The 15,408-nt window shown below is 34.6% G+C and overlaps 2 protein-coding genes across 4 annotated transcripts; one reads left to right on the forward strand and one right to left on the reverse strand.

Annotated features, from left to right (window-relative positions):
• The first annotated feature begins 251 nt into the window (after positions 1-251).
• On the forward strand, positions 252-8,190 carry LOC130636382 (tachykinin-like peptides receptor 86C). 2 transcript variants are annotated; one of them, XM_057446082.1, is made up of 4 exons: positions 252-318; positions 4,367-5,235; positions 6,637-7,216; positions 7,279-8,190. In XM_057446082.1, exons 2-3 carry the CDS (start codon positions 4,391-4,393, stop codon positions 6,857-6,859), a joined length of 1,068 nt encoding a protein of 355 aa, XP_057302065.1. In that variant the 5' UTR covers positions 252-318; positions 4,367-4,390; the 3' UTR covers positions 6,860-7,216; positions 7,279-8,190. The 2 variants fall into 2 exon arrangements, with proteins under 2 accessions (XP_057302065.1, XP_057302064.1); XM_057446081.1 differs by lacking the exon at positions 252-318 and adding an exon at positions 2,158-2,296.
• On the reverse strand, positions 7,694-15,347 carry LOC130636381 (long-chain fatty acid transport protein 1-like). 2 transcript variants are annotated; one of them, XM_057446079.1, is made up of 9 exons: positions 14,924-15,347; positions 13,964-14,355; positions 12,252-12,404; positions 11,475-11,544; positions 11,140-11,341; positions 10,520-10,697; positions 9,982-10,185; positions 9,119-9,385; positions 7,694-8,572 (listed from the first exon to the last, which is right to left on the reverse strand). In XM_057446079.1, the coding sequence occupies exons 1-9, from the start codon at positions 14,983-14,985 to the stop codon at positions 8,262-8,264; spliced, it is 1,839 nt and encodes a 612-aa protein (XP_057302062.1). In that variant the 5' UTR covers positions 14,986-15,347; the 3' UTR covers positions 7,694-8,261. The 2 variants fall into 2 exon arrangements, with proteins under 2 accessions (XP_057302062.1, XP_057302063.1); XM_057446080.1 differs by having other exon boundaries at positions 9,994-10,185; positions 14,924-15,343.
• Positions 15,348-15,408: the final 61 nt, after the last annotated feature.

Consider the following 15,408-nt stretch of genomic DNA (forward strand, 5'->3'; position numbering starts at 1 on the left):
TTGGCCCACTACCAAACAAGGCACACATATTAACTTCCTTAACTAAAATCATCAGACTTTAGAGTATATTTTTATTAGTCAAAAATAAAAATAAAAAATTATCCGTCAAATTTCGATCTTTTTTTCAAAACTTGAAAATTAATAAATAAATAAAATGTTTAACCACTCAAATTGAGCATGCGGTTGCTGAGATGACGCACATATAACCATGTACCGTAAATACATGATAAAAAGAAATTTTAAAATTTGATCAGTTCGAACTTAAAATATCACAGTAAAAGATATTAGTGAACTTTGCGAGGAGTATTAAAGCCAGCGGTAAGGAGATTTATTACTCTATGTGTTGTGTCTTTTCAATAAAACTTTCCTACTAATTTTTTTATCCTAATCAAACACGCCTTTATAAACTAGCCAGTAATCTACAGCCGGTAGCTGCACTTTCTACAATGTCTGCATTATAGAACACATACTCCACAGTGTGGAAAAAACCGTAAGTTTAGGCACGCTGACATCAGCAAGATTAAAACTGTTTAATACTCTAAGTGCTAGGTCCGCTGTGAACATTGAGCATGGCTTTCTCAATTGCTTGCGATACAATCGAAATCCAGTCCTTCTTTCTAATAATTTATTCAGGGTGTTTTTTTAATTTGATAGGTTTCTTGACTATATTAATATTAACCTTTTCCCAAGGACCCAACCTCTTCCCCAAAACATGTTACGCTTTTTATATTTGGACGGTCTGAAGCCCTTGTTTCTTAGGTCATCCCTTAAACCCTTATTCAGGCTATCCCAATATAAAAAGCCTAACAAGTCCTAGGGATGAGGCTGCCTAGGACTTGTTAGGCTTTTTGCTTTTTTATATTGAGGACGGCGCGAATATAATAATAAAAACCAAAAAGGGGTTCTAGAGACGAGGTTGATTTTTTTGTCGGGAAATGAACGAGTTTGCACCGGTTAAGGCTTTTTGTTTTTTAATATTTTTCTGCTAACAAGGTTCCTTCATGCTATGTTGCTATGGCAACAGTTACTGGCGGGAAATATCGTATTTTGCGTTTCACTCGTAAGATTTATTTACTGTACCAATTGCGATTTTGGGCAGAAAACCTTGTTAAGAGACTGAGACAGGGATAAAAAATCGATTCCTTGCGTGGTCACAAAAATTGGTATGACTAATGCACATTTGGCTTCCCGCCATATCACAAATGCCAAACATTGGGTCCGAAGTTGAACTCCATATTATTAATTTATTAGGTTATTTCCATTTTCATTTATTTTATTTATGGTATCGTTAATATGTTTAATGGTTAAACAATCCATAAAAATAAAACTTTCATTACAAGTCAACTTACATGCTCTTTATTCTACAAGAACAATTTCAAAGAACACGAGTCTAGAGTCCTAAAGTCCTAAACTTATATTTTCACCAAAGTCGTTTTTGGATAAATTGGCGTCATTCGGTATAAAATTACTAATTTCTAATTTTTGCGTGACAAAAATTTACCACATTGCAAAAGTCTTTAACTTTATAAAACAATCTGATGTACCAACCTCGTTCTCAGGGCATTTTGCCTTGTTGATAAAGTTCTCCGTAATAACGGCTCAGGGGCCACAAGACCCTGGAGACGAGGCTGTAGTGTTAATGTTTGCCTACAATCATTATTAAAATCCTGAAATAACTCTAGTATGTATATAGGTATATTCCGCATAAAAAGGTATAGTTACAAAAGTTTCCATAGCCTTTTATAATATACGTAACATTGTAATACATATATATAGATATATAATATACGTACCATATACATATACAATACTACGAATTAATTGCAACTTTCCTTACTAAGCCAGGTGACTCGCAAAAGACAAAAGTAGTCTTATCAACGAGAACCTGTTATTTCTACGCAAAACGTATTTCCACCGTTCCTGTTTGTGAGAAGGTAGCTATTTACTGTTTAACGTTACAAACAAGTTTATTAACAACAAATATATTCTAATCAATATAGCTGTTCATAAATAAAAAAAAGTATAATAAAATAAAAAATGAAAAGGGAATTGAAATTGAAGAAGAAGAATTCGACTTAGAAGAAAGACGTTTCCATTTTCAATTTAAATAAAATAGATTTTTCACTATACATCGGAATATGTTCTCCGAAGCAGATACAAAAATTGATTTCTTAAGTTGGCTAAAGCTATTCCAAATGTGTGTACTGCGGTATGAAATGGAAAACTGACTATTGACCTGCAGATCTTGTTGTGTATTTGTTTCGAGAAATGTAAAAGGTTTTAGAAAATACTTCAGGTGTGTTATTTTTTTGCTTTGTGCGTATACAGCAATTTATATAATATCTTGTTCTTTATCACTTCGCCAAATTACCTAACCAAAGTTTTATGGGGGAGGACATCTAGAAAGCAGTTTAACGTGTGTAGGTTTTGTGCATCGAAAATTCCCAGCTCTTAACGTTTTTTTTTTGTGGGAAAGGACCATGTGTCAGAGGAACTGTTAGTATTTAACATTGCAATATATATTTTATAGCAATATATAACAACTGGTTTCTGTTCTGAGGGCTTTAAACAAGAAGGGAATTTTAGGCATTTTAACTACCAACACTAGTGAAGCACCAAGGAATCCAGTTTAATGTATTAGTGCATAAATTACCGAATGCTGTGAGATACCCAGGTACTGAGGTACAAAAACATATTACTTTTACAAATTAATCATTAATATTTTGATTTCAGTACGTCAGTACCAACTTAACCAAACATTACTTATTTTTTTCCTTGTCAATTTTTTCATTTCGAACCTATATTTTTTGTTTTGTTTATCAGGGGTTTCAACGAACCAAGCATTTGAAGCTGTTTAGGAGCGTTTCAGGGCGTTTTAAAAATGAAAATTTACTTAGCACCACAATGTTGAGCAGCATAATAATTCATGATCAGTATTCTTCTCACTTCTTCGTATCGCCGCGGTTTGTTTGGGTTAAAACTTACACAATTGCATCAATTACTTTATCTTTAGCTATTGTATTTCTCCATTTTGACACACCTTTTCCTTTAATTTGTCACCTTTATTTTTATTCGCACCTTTGCGATTTCATCTCACCTAGCGGGCCAGCCCGAAGTAAACTGCAATTATATGAAAAAAAGCCGAGCCAACTCGTTTAGAGATTCATCCCGTCTAGCTGCCAATCAGTCAGGCAGGCAAACGGGCTGGCTCAGTTACACATAATCGTCAATGTACAAATCATTGAGTTTCTTAACAAAGGCGAGCTGGCCTGCTTACAGCTCGCCTACCGGACTTACTTGCCTCACTTATTCAGCCCCTTATTACACAATATATTGTGTGATCTATGAAGAAGCCATTGACTTGATTTCTACGTGGAGGAGTATAACGTACAATTATTCAGTTGCGAACATAGGAACCTGTTTCCGCTCCTTCAACTTGCATACATTGTTGTTTCAGCTTATATTTCAAAAATACTTAAAAAAGGATGCCAAACTACGAACTTAAAATGTAGTCCAGAAAACTTTGTATCGCTCAAAACCGCCATTTTTTGATCATTAAATACACCGGCGGACGAAAAATCGTATTTTTTTGTTCCACGACGTAAAAACGCCTAAACCAGTATACTCACTCCTCCGTAAATGGAAGAGTTTAATAATATGAACATGCGTTCATAAATAATGACCTTGCCAGTTTCCTAAACAATTTTCACGTGTTGCAAACACTTTTATAGCAAAACTTGTAATGAATAACTTCGTTTATTGATAAGAAATTGGACAAACATTTACACTAAAGGGATATGGGTTGGGTCAACCTCGTCCCCCGGGTCTTGTGGCCACTGAGCCGTTATTACGGATTGGCCACTATCAACTTCATCAATATGGCAAAGTGCCCTGGGAACTAGGTTTGGGTTGTATATAGTTTGAATGTATTTAGTGATGTTATTACTGATTTGCGCGGTATGCCAAAATAGAAATATTGTGTCGAGGGCCCCTTGTTTTCTTCTTTTTAAATAATTTATATGGATAAAGCGAAACAAAAGCCCTGTGGATAAGGTTGGATAAAAGAAGTAATTCGCTTTTGCATGTCACGTCATATACACGTTTTTTCTAAAGGATATGAAAACTCTAACCAGGCCGGCCATTTTTCTTATTTTCTCTATTGTTTTAAACAATTGACCTATTGTTTTTAACATGAAATTTCCCAGCCCGATATTCTTATAAACCATATTCTTATAAAACAAAAAGCGTGTACTACAGTTTTTAGAAAATTCTTTAAATGTTGAGTTAGCGGTTACATAACGCAATTTAAATAGACAGTAAAAAATTGAGAACGAGTTTGCCTACTTACAATTTTTGTTATTCTTAGATCCATCACTTTCGGCATAGTTGGATGTTGGTACCAATGGCAAATGAAACAAATAACACACTTATTAGTCATTTGAGCAGTGGTCAAACATCCCAATGTAAAGTTGATGAGATTGATACAATAATCATCATAGGATATGCGTTGGTATTCATCATCGGAGTGAGTGGAAACGCAATAGTGCTCCTGGTATTTGGGTGTGGTAGATTACGAAGTCGCGTGCTGTATATTCTTATTTCATACTTGGCATTTTTTGATGGGCTATCGTCATTCATAAACCCATTGTTGTTTATATACTGGATGGTCACGTGCAATAAGTCGTGGCATTTTGGCGAATTGGGTTGTAAGCTCCTTCCAGCGCTAGGTCGTATTTTTACTGATGTTTCCATCGGTATAATTTTAATCATGGCTATCGATAGATGCGTAGCTATTGTGTTTCCTATGAAAGCAAGATTGAAAACAAGATCTGTACACTTTTTACTGCTATGCCTGTTCACACTGTCTATAACTTTTGAAAGTTATTACATCGTCACTTTACATGTCGACGCCAATGGAGCTTGTGCAGTAGCAGACATTAGAGACTTATGGTATTCCTATCCGTTGGTTATAACTATCAGTATACGTGACGTTGTTTTTATCAGCGTCTTTATTACGACGACGGTACTAGTGTATCGGAGATTGCAGAAATCGGAAAGAAAACAGTTATTATCAAATGACAAAAATATGCAGAGAAAAAACAATAAGGTCATGAAAATGCTGATCGTCATGGCAATAGTGTCGGCTGTGGCGGTTATTCCACGCGATATACTTCATCTGTCGTATGTTTTGTCACACATGGTAACGGGATTTGTAAACAAAGGAATACAATTTTCGTAAGTGTTTTTTATAGTTTGCATACCGTAATGATCCTAACAAGCGCCCTGGGTGCTTATTAAATTTTTGGATTTTGCATGGGCGCTTAATCGAGGGTGCGCTTTAAAAATGCTGGGCGCCTATAAATTTTTCGTAATTAAATAATTAAAGACAACGGTAATTTTCAATTTTATTTTTTTTCCTGATGAATGAAACTGAACAAAAGATGGAACAAAATAAACTTTAGTCTTTCTAGGGTTCTCAATATAAGAAAGTAAAATTTTCAAATAAGCGCCCAGTTTCTTAAGGTAGTTTTCGATTAAGCACCCCCTCTTATCAGGTGGGCGCTTATTCGAGGAGGGTGCTTAATAAGTGCTGGGCGCTTATTGAATTTTGAGAAAATTACCTGGGCGCTTATTCAAGGGGGGGGGGGGGGGGGCTTAAAAAATGTTGGGGACTTAATCGGATCATTACGGTAAGCCTGAGAAAAGAGCGCGCTAGTCAGTAAAAGCCACTAAAAATACATACATTTTTGATTAGTTGGTTAGGTTAACTATTCTTTTGTTTGCTAATAATTATGACAAGCGCAATTAATACGCAGCGTCCCGTATCAATTTTAGACAATCAAAATTTGACAAGTGAAAAAAACTACTTTGCTAATACGTGTTTTTTCCAGCGCTAAACTCAAATAGGTTCATAATGGACTTCAAATTTCAAATTTCAATTTTCCGACGGAAAAAAAAGTATTTTAACAAATAAAGGAATTCGTAATCGAACTGAAAACTCCTGTTTAAGATAGCGGTTCCAGGTGGAAAAAAATAAAAGCTTCGTTCACTGTAAATATTTAAAGGAGCAAGAATTTATTTCAAGTTAGAAAGAACTTTAAGAGTTCTGGCAGGGAACTGCATTTTTAAAAATATGGAAATATTTAACTATATTTTGGTCAGCCCTCAAGTCGCTTATTTTGTAGTGAATGTCTAGATCTGAAGTCGCTTAATTGCTGCTTAATTTTTTGAGTTTTTAGTTTTTTTTTTAATTAATTTTCGTAATTTATGTAAGGAAAATATGGTTTCGCAGTAACAAAGAAATTTTTCTTATTTTTCAAATCCAGTTCAGTGCCTTATAAGCAACAGAAAGTAAATTCCAGGAGTTTTAAAGGAGCAATCCAGGAGTTGTCAGACCTAGTTGTTGGGACCTGATGACTGAAAATGTTTCTAGACACAAAACAGAGTTGAAATATTCTCTTCCTCGGAGTTTTTTTGAGATAAATCTCGAAAGCATGTCAAGGAAACCTTAGGACGAGAATGATTAGGTTTTAAGGAGTTATACCTACTTTTTCTAATATCCTGGAGTAAATTCCATTTCCAGGGGGTAATGGATCCCTGAGAATAAAAATTTAATTTTTCTTTGATCCTTTGTAGGCACTCCTTGTTGGTGACAAACAAAGTTCTCAAACTTCTACAGATTAGCAACGGTATATACAATGTCTTCATCTATGGTAAGATGTATGGCACATTCAGAAAAAAAATAAAAATGTTTTTCTGCAGAAATCTCTACCGCAACGAGCAAAACAGTGAAAAAAATCATAGCCAAACCTATCAACCAGATACTATCAGGCTTCGAGAAAGTTTAAGCCGTGTATAAAATGGCAAACTTCATCCCTAGTGGTCGATTAAAAAAGCTTGGTGACGAGAATACATTACAAATACAATGCTGACGATTGAAAAGCAGTCGACATTTTTTAGAACATCGCATATGGTTTGTTTTTGCTCGTAGTTTATCCCAATTTCTTTTTCACCCTGTTCAACCCTGGAATCAAGGTTTTCACCCTTTTCAACCCTGGAATCAAGGTTTTCAGCTTTTTCAACCCTGGAATCAAGGTTTTCACCCTTTTCAACCCTGGAATCAAGGTTTTCAGCTTTTTCAACCCTGGAATCAAGGTTTTCACCCTTTTCAACCCTGGAATCAACGTTTTCAGCTTTTTCAAACCCTGGAATCAAGGTTTTCAGTTTTTTCAAACCCTGGAATCAAGGTTTTCAGTTTTTTCAAACCCTGGAATCAAGGTATTCAGTTTAAAATGGTAATATTTCCACATGCGATCTCCCTTTTTGTCCCCAGTTTTTAACAAAGAAACAAAAGGTAACTAATTTTGCATAATATTCTATTTATTCGTTTAATATTTATTTATTTATTAAAAACTTTATGTGAAGAAATTCGTTCGCGTTAGTTTGCCCGTAGATCAGCTTTGGTTGCGCTTTGTGTAGGTCTACCATCTTTCTTAAAGACGTGTTATTATGACTTTCTTAAAAAGAGATTTTTAAAAACAACACAGCAACGTAGTGTATCGACCAAAAGCTTTGTTTCGCTTCCATACTTGTATATTGAAAATACACTTTCTTTTCAAAGAACAAGAAAAAACTAAGCAAAGGTTAGACGTTCCTAGTTGGAGCGCAGCAAAGCTTGTCTACGCGTAATCTAAATGATTTTCGCACAGCATATCTTAAGGAAAAAAATTAATGCGAAAGAAAGAATACGGAATTCATGTTTGCAATTAATGTATTCTCAAACTCAAATCCTGCATTTTTAGGTTAGTATGGATAGACGTTCGTAATTTTTTATTTCGCATACCTTCTTTTCAGAACTTTTCTTGTAAATTCATCATAAATTTCCACTTCTTACATGTGTAATTATTCCGTATTTAGCGCAATTCTCAAATTCCTATTCGCATACTTTGCAATTTTTTTCTTCCGCAAACAATATTTTTCCCTTGAGGTAATTTATATAGCACAAAAAACACCCAGCGAAAAATAGTTATGGATGATGTAATAAATATTTTTGACAATTCACTCTTGTATTTCACAAATATACATCCAGCTCTCCCCTGTTCCTTTTGTAATTTGTGATACCTTTTAAAACTACTCCTAAAAAATGTAAATGTTGGTGAGATGTGCAAATATTTGTATAGGATTCGAAAAGTATATTTTCATAAAATCCCATTCGGTTCGATACGATATAATTCTACCCCCACGGCAGCCAGCGAAGGTGATTAAAACCTAATATTATGATCAATAATTCTTTGATAAGCTAATATATCCAAGACTTCGTATTTTCCAGTCCTTTGGTTGTTATAATATAACCGATCATCAATCACTTTTCGAGGATCGAATCCTTCTTCACGTAATTTCACTTTTTTGTATTTAAATGTTTCTGTTTGTTCGATGTGATCGCTGGAAAGTCTTACAAATTGCGGTCTGGCATAGTTGGGAACTCTGTTGAGTAACTCACAACGCAAATAATTTAAGTCCACTCTATAATCCGGATCTCCAATACAAGCCATACCGGCTCGCCCTTCAATACCTAAAAATAATATCGAGGTACAATTTGGAAATGGTGTAAGAATATCATACTGATAGCTTAAGTTTTTTAAAAAATGCTCAATTTTCAAAAGTTCAGGTTTTCACTCCATTATCTAATTTACTGCAGTTTTGTTATGGTGTCTCCATAAGTAGACTTCAGAAAAAAATAAAAACCTCATAATATATCGTGTACTACATCCAATGAAATCTTCTAAGAAACACCCCTTTTTTTAAAAAAAGCTACGAAATGGTTCCTGTTCTCTCTTTTTATGTATCCACCCTCAGTGTTAAAAAATGTTAACATAAGTCTTAGGTTATTTAGACAGAGAACACGATGTCAAAATATAGACATCTCGTGTTTGGCGAAACTTTGAAATTAAATGCTGACCCAACCTCAAGCTTAAATCTCTTGTCTCATAATACCAAAAGACACAAAGGCACTTGAATCTAGGTTGGAATTTCTCAGTTCTTAACCTCCAAGTTTGACGTGTGTTTTTTTCGATAAAAGTAGCGACAGGGATAAATATTGTGACAGTACTGGTATTACCTGGAATCTCCACACCGTACACGACAACATCCATCATGTTTAAAATCCGACTAATGGCGGCTTCTACTTCTGCCGTGCCGACGTTCTCTCCTTTCCATCGAAAAGTATCTCCACCGCGGTCTTGAAAGTAAAAATAACCAAACTCGTCTTGCACTAGAATATCACCAGAACGAAAGGCGGAATCCCCCTTATTGAAAATATCGCTAACAATCTTTTTATCGGTCGATTCTTTGTCCACGTAACCATCAAATTGATGCACAGGATCATCTACGAAGGAAAATTAATCGAGATGTAATAGTGTTCATTCAGATCAACCTAGTTTCCAATGCTGCTTTTCACTCATTTCTTAGTATAAGAAAGGCGGAAATGGAGTTACCGCGCCAACCCTATCAGAAAAACCAAACGAAGTTGTAAGGACGATGAATGAACTCGGTTAATATCAAATGAAAAGTTAATTATTTTGTTAGAATTAAGCACTCTAATCATATTGTGTGTTTAATTAGCTTCGTATCAAAAACGCCATTTTGAATTTGTAGAAACGCCGGTAAACGAGAAATTGCAACTATATTATAATGCTCGCTGCACGTCTGTCTTTCTGTCTGCCTGTTCCCGCGGATTTTTTCATGGTTTAAATATGGCTAGTCGGTTGCCCGTTAATAAATCCACGGGTGCACTCAACCTTTTTTATATCACATTTCGTGTGCTCGTAAATGCTTTAAAATGCGCAAAGACAGAATGTAAGTATTATTATAGAAGACATAAAAAAATTATTTAAATTACGCATATATCCATCCATTCTGTTCTGCAAATTATATGTTAGTAACATGCAGATTAATTTAATGGAATGGAATATTTCTAATCACCTGGGTACTCACTTCGAACTTTTCCTACCAACTCTCCGGCTTCACCTGGCTCACACGCGATCGCCATTCCGTTGTCATCTCTTTGTATATCTCCAGTCATGCGATCAACTTTTATCAAGCGTATTGGATAGAATCCAGGTGCAATGACCGAATTGAATCCAACAGCGCCTTCTTTGTTGTCGATGTTTATCATATTCGCATTACCTGAATTTATTTATTTACTATTATTTACCCAGGATAGCCTCTTTAGATTTTACTGGTGCTACTATGATAAGAGTCATGCAATAGGGAGCATTTCAAGCTACAAAATTTGCGAAATCATAACAATTGTTTAACCGTACAACATCTTAAGATATCAATCTATGAGCTGAGCAAAAAGAATCGATCAACAGTTTTGGAATGAATCGATCTTTCCGCAATGAAAGCGAACATTAGGCTTCCAAAACGATGGTTGTTAACTTTTGTAAGACAAGAAATCCATTTTTAAGTATATACCTTAAAAATAGTTTTTAATCCAAAAGTAGTTTCCAACTATTACCTTCTGTAGATGCGTAACATTCACCAATTACAGCAATTCCAAATCGGTTTTTGAATTCGGACCATATCTGTGGTCTCAACCCATTGCCTATAGCTAATCGAATTCTGTGCGCTCTATCATATTTTGAAGGTGGTTGAGCAAGAAGATAGCGGCATGTTTCTCCGATGTAGTTGAACATCTAAAATTCAAATAGTTACGCTTACATCGGCAAGGTAAGGGAACATCCCACCTTAATACTTACTCCTTATTTCTCTAACATGTCATTTTTTAGATATTCTTTGAAAACCTTGGGTTGCCTACCAAATAATATTTTAATACAAGCATTCAGGTTTAATAACAGTAAAAAAATTAATGGTATAATGTTTTAAGAACACATCTGCGATGCATTTCTTGCCAATATTTTTAAAAGGGTCGGCGTTTGTTTATAAGAATTTGACTGCGAAGTATTAAAAAAACTGCAATACTTGTAAATAGCCGCAAAAAATGTTTTAAATAATCACCTGAATACTACTACTAAGAATTCTACAGCTTTAGTAGTATTACAGGCCAGCCTTAGTAATAATACTGGCCTGTACTTAAGCCTGTTGAAAGAATTGAGGTGAAAACAACACTTTACTTACGGTGGCACCATGATAAGCACATTCTTGAAAAAATCTGCTAGCTGAAAATTTTTTGGCGATGATCACAGTTGTTCCGCGGTATATCATCATTCCGATTCCTCCCACTCCCCCGTTGGAGTGATAAAGAGGAAGAGCAACATAATTTGTGTCCTGATGAGTAATGTCAAACGAACTTGCCATTCCATTAACCATAAAATAGAACCTACGAAGGAGATATAAGTTTAGTAAATAAGCAGTACAAAATAAAAATCGTGGGAACTTGGTTTACGCAAAGAGGGAGTGTGTAAATCAAGGATATATCTAGGTCATACGGTGTGAAGGTCCAGAAAACTAACCTTGTATGTCGAATTACTGCTGGTTTTGGAAGTCCTGTTGTTCCAGATGTGTACATATATATCAACTTATCTAAATAAATACATATACAAATATACAAATATACAAATATACAAATCTACCAACAAACAAACAAACAAACAAACAAACAAACAAACAAACAAACAAACAAACAAACAAACAAACAAACAAACAAACAAACAAACAAACAAACAAACAAACAAACAAACAAACAAACAAACAAACAAACAAACAAACAAACAAACATTCATTTAAACAAGCAACTTAATAATTTTGACTGCATCATAACCAGATTGATTGATTCCAGATATCCTTTACGTGATGTGCTCTATCCTTGCTCAAACACAACTTACGATTCCCAGGGTGGGCGTCGACTTTCTCTCACGCTATCGACAACAGTTTTTTTCTATTTTTTATTTAACGGAACCTTGAAACAGTAGACATTCCACATGTCAAATTTAAGAAGGATGTTGCAGTGATAGTTCATACAGCATACTCGCTTATTCAAACTAATTTTGTTGCATTTGTGGTTGACTTTTAGGCTTTTTTGGACTATGAAATATTAACAATTAATTCAGGACGGCTAGTAATATCTCTCACACCCTATGTATTAAGTCTTCAACGTCACGAAGATCAAATCATATTATTTGCTAAGCACTGGGTTATCGAGGCTGGATCAATGATCAACATTCTTGGTTGTTACTACTACTCGGTTGCCTTTGAAAAGAATAAAAAGAAAGAGGCAAAGTAACACTCACCATAGAAAGAGATTCCTTCCGGTCTCGGTGGATTACTTGTGCACGTTGTCTCGATTAAACCAGGCAAATCTGTCGCGTATTTAATTTTCTCACTCCGGCCGTAACAAAAGAAATCCAGACCATTCAATTCCGTTTGTATTTCACTTAATGCGTCTGTTGAAATAAATAAATATTATAAATAATAAAAGATTATTAAAAGTACGAACAAAGTCTGTTAAGGCGGGGAATATTTTCCATAGGAAAAGTGTAAGACAAAGCGGAGAGGAATTGCCAATTTACAACTTGTTTTCGGAAAATGCAATAATTCGAAGAGGGGGGAGGAATATCAGTTATCTTGCACTAAATACATAGGTCTATTATGTGTTATTCTTTATGACCAGTTCTTGTCCCCAGGGTTCGATTAAAAAGGACAAATGAAGTTCTAGGTACTAGAGAAATCAGAATAGGACTGAGATTCCTAAAATATCAGATTCTATACTTTAAAAATGTTCACTAGAACTGATATTGAAAATGTGTTCATGTGTTAATGTTATTATTTCATCTCGGATGTAAAACAGGGTTAACCGGTTTTGTAACGTCACAACATTGTCATTGATGTTTTTCTCCTGCCAAGTGTAAAAATATGCTGATTCCTATGGAAGCTCTAACTTGACTCATAAGGATCTTTATAGAATATTACTCAGTATTTGTGAATTGCTTCTGAAAACAAAAACTGCGAGCTGGGATAGCTTGAAAAGAAGCAAACAATTGTCACGTAAGTTTGTGATGAGTATTTTTTGTTTGAACAATCGAGTCAAAACAAGGTAGAAATGTCAGACTTAATGTTTAGCCACAAAACAATTTTTCCTTCTCAAGAACTAGTAATTCTTTCAGTTTCACACTTAATTTTGACATAAGACAGTTTTTACCCCCTATCGAACACAATCTTAAAATTTTCCCAGATATACGTCGCGTGCCATTGCTCTACCATGGTTGCTTTCCATATAAATGAATTTGCCACTTATGCATGACTACCAATAATAGCTATATTAACATTTAAAAGCAAAGCAGAGAAATCTTATATACAGCTTGGTGTGTACAAATGGAATGCGCAACTGCAAAATGCTCACCTTCTTAGGCTTTAAGCGAAGAAACTTCATGGTACTTAGTTCCACAAAATATTAAATTGACAGAATCAGGCTCCTCAAATTGTCCTTTTCCTTAAGGTTTCGCTTTTTTACAATCACGTTTTAAAGAAAGCGTTGTATAGATGTTTGTGGTGTAAAATTTTACCTAATGGTAGCCTAAAGTAAATCAGCTATCACCCAGTGAGAATAGTTACGTTACAGTCTCATCGAAATGGTCGAAGAAATATCAACGCGTACAATATTTTAAAATAAAAATTTAACCACTCCAGTCGCGTGATTACCTTAATAGACTATTTTTAGGCTTTTATGTCGATGACATAAAATTAAGTATTATAAAGTTGAATTCACATATATATTATTATACTCAGTTCTAGGCAGAAAAATACGTTTTTTAAAAAGAAAAAAACAAAGTTTCAACAAATTATTTTCGCAAAATTGTCAATAACTCGCAAAATTCGCAAAAAGGTATTCCCGCCAAAAATAATTTCCCTTATTAAGGTAATCACTTAAGGGAGTAAGTAAATCTTTTAGATCATTGAACAAAAAATGTGCATAAATAATGCTGACATCAGCAAAACATCATACCTTCTGTGGAATTGCTAAAAATGACGGCTTTAGCATTTGCAACGGATATGCAGTACAGAAGGCTGTCTCGTTTTAAATTATAATTTACAAGCGACGTGATCACCCCAAGTTTAGAAAGACCCAACCAAAACGCCACATATTCTGGTCTATTTTCCATGAACAGAACGACCACGTCTCCCTGTCTGTAGCCGGAGTCATAGAAAATATTTCCAATTCTATTAACTAAGTCTCTGAGTTCGGCAAACGTATATTTGACATCATCATAAGCTGAAACCACAGCTAATTTATTCGGTCTTTTTGAGCAGGTGGAATCGAAAATATCCGATGTAAGTTGATCGTGTTTGATTGCTTTTCTAATCCCCTTCTCTAATCCCGCTACGATTCTCACAAACCTAAATAAATAAACAAATAAAAAAAGCGCGAATACAAAAATATTAAGACTTTCTTATCAATATCTCATATAATTTTCCAGAAGAAAGAATTATTGATAGAAACGGCAACACTCTAATGTGACCATGGCCACGACTATTGCCGGTTCACACATGCTATACATTTAGATCCGGCCATTTAAGTGGTGACGTTGTAGAATTGATTTTTAATTTGACTTTGGTAAAATCATACTAATCAAAAAACTGGCTCTTAAAAATTTAGAAAATAAAATTAAAAGTAAAATAGTATGTTGTATAGCAAAAATGTATACGTTGTCACGTGACTGATGTTACTTATTCTTTCGTCACTAATGTATGCAACCTTGTTTCCAGGGCAAGGAAGATGTAGCTAACTATGTTATCGTATTGTGTCAAAGAATCTAAAAGGAAAGACTGAATATCTAAGCAGACTAGTCTTATAAGAAAATGATATAAAACTTTCGAAATTAAGAAAAAAAGAAGAAAAAATTGTAAGCCAATGATGTTAGTGTATTTAAACAAAGTTAACCAATCAGATTGTGTAATTGCTTACCTTAAATCTCGTTTGAGCGTTCTTTTGTATACACTCCAACGATGACAGCAGCCACAAGACATGTTGAATGTTTATACCAAACACCAATCAAAATTATCCACTTAACTGAATACACTCGCAACTTCGAATTTTACAAAAAACGGACTTAAAATACTCCAAATAAGTTGTCTTGTTTAACATTATTATTTACCGTAAAGTCACTAACAAAAATAGGCAAGACAATTTTTTTATAACACATCGTGATGAGCTCTTTAGTTTTCAAGGTAGAAAGTCTGCGCCATCATTAAAGTTATAGCTACACTGTGTAGTCAGTAAATACTGCTCTCCACCACAGAGCCCGTAGAGAAATTATCCCTCTAACATAATAACGCTTTAACAGGGTTGTTTGAAATATAATTCAAGTTTGAAGAACACCTTTTTTGTTTTTGTTTCCGAAAATATACCTTAAAAGTAATTTAAAAAAAAGATGCCTTCAGGAAGTGTCC

This window comes from Hydractinia symbiolongicarpus, chromosome 3, assembly GCF_029227915.1.
Source record: "Hydractinia symbiolongicarpus strain clone_291-10 chromosome 3, HSymV2.1, whole genome shotgun sequence".
Lineage (NCBI taxonomy): Eukaryota > Metazoa > Cnidaria > Hydrozoa > Anthoathecata > Hydractiniidae > Hydractinia > Hydractinia symbiolongicarpus.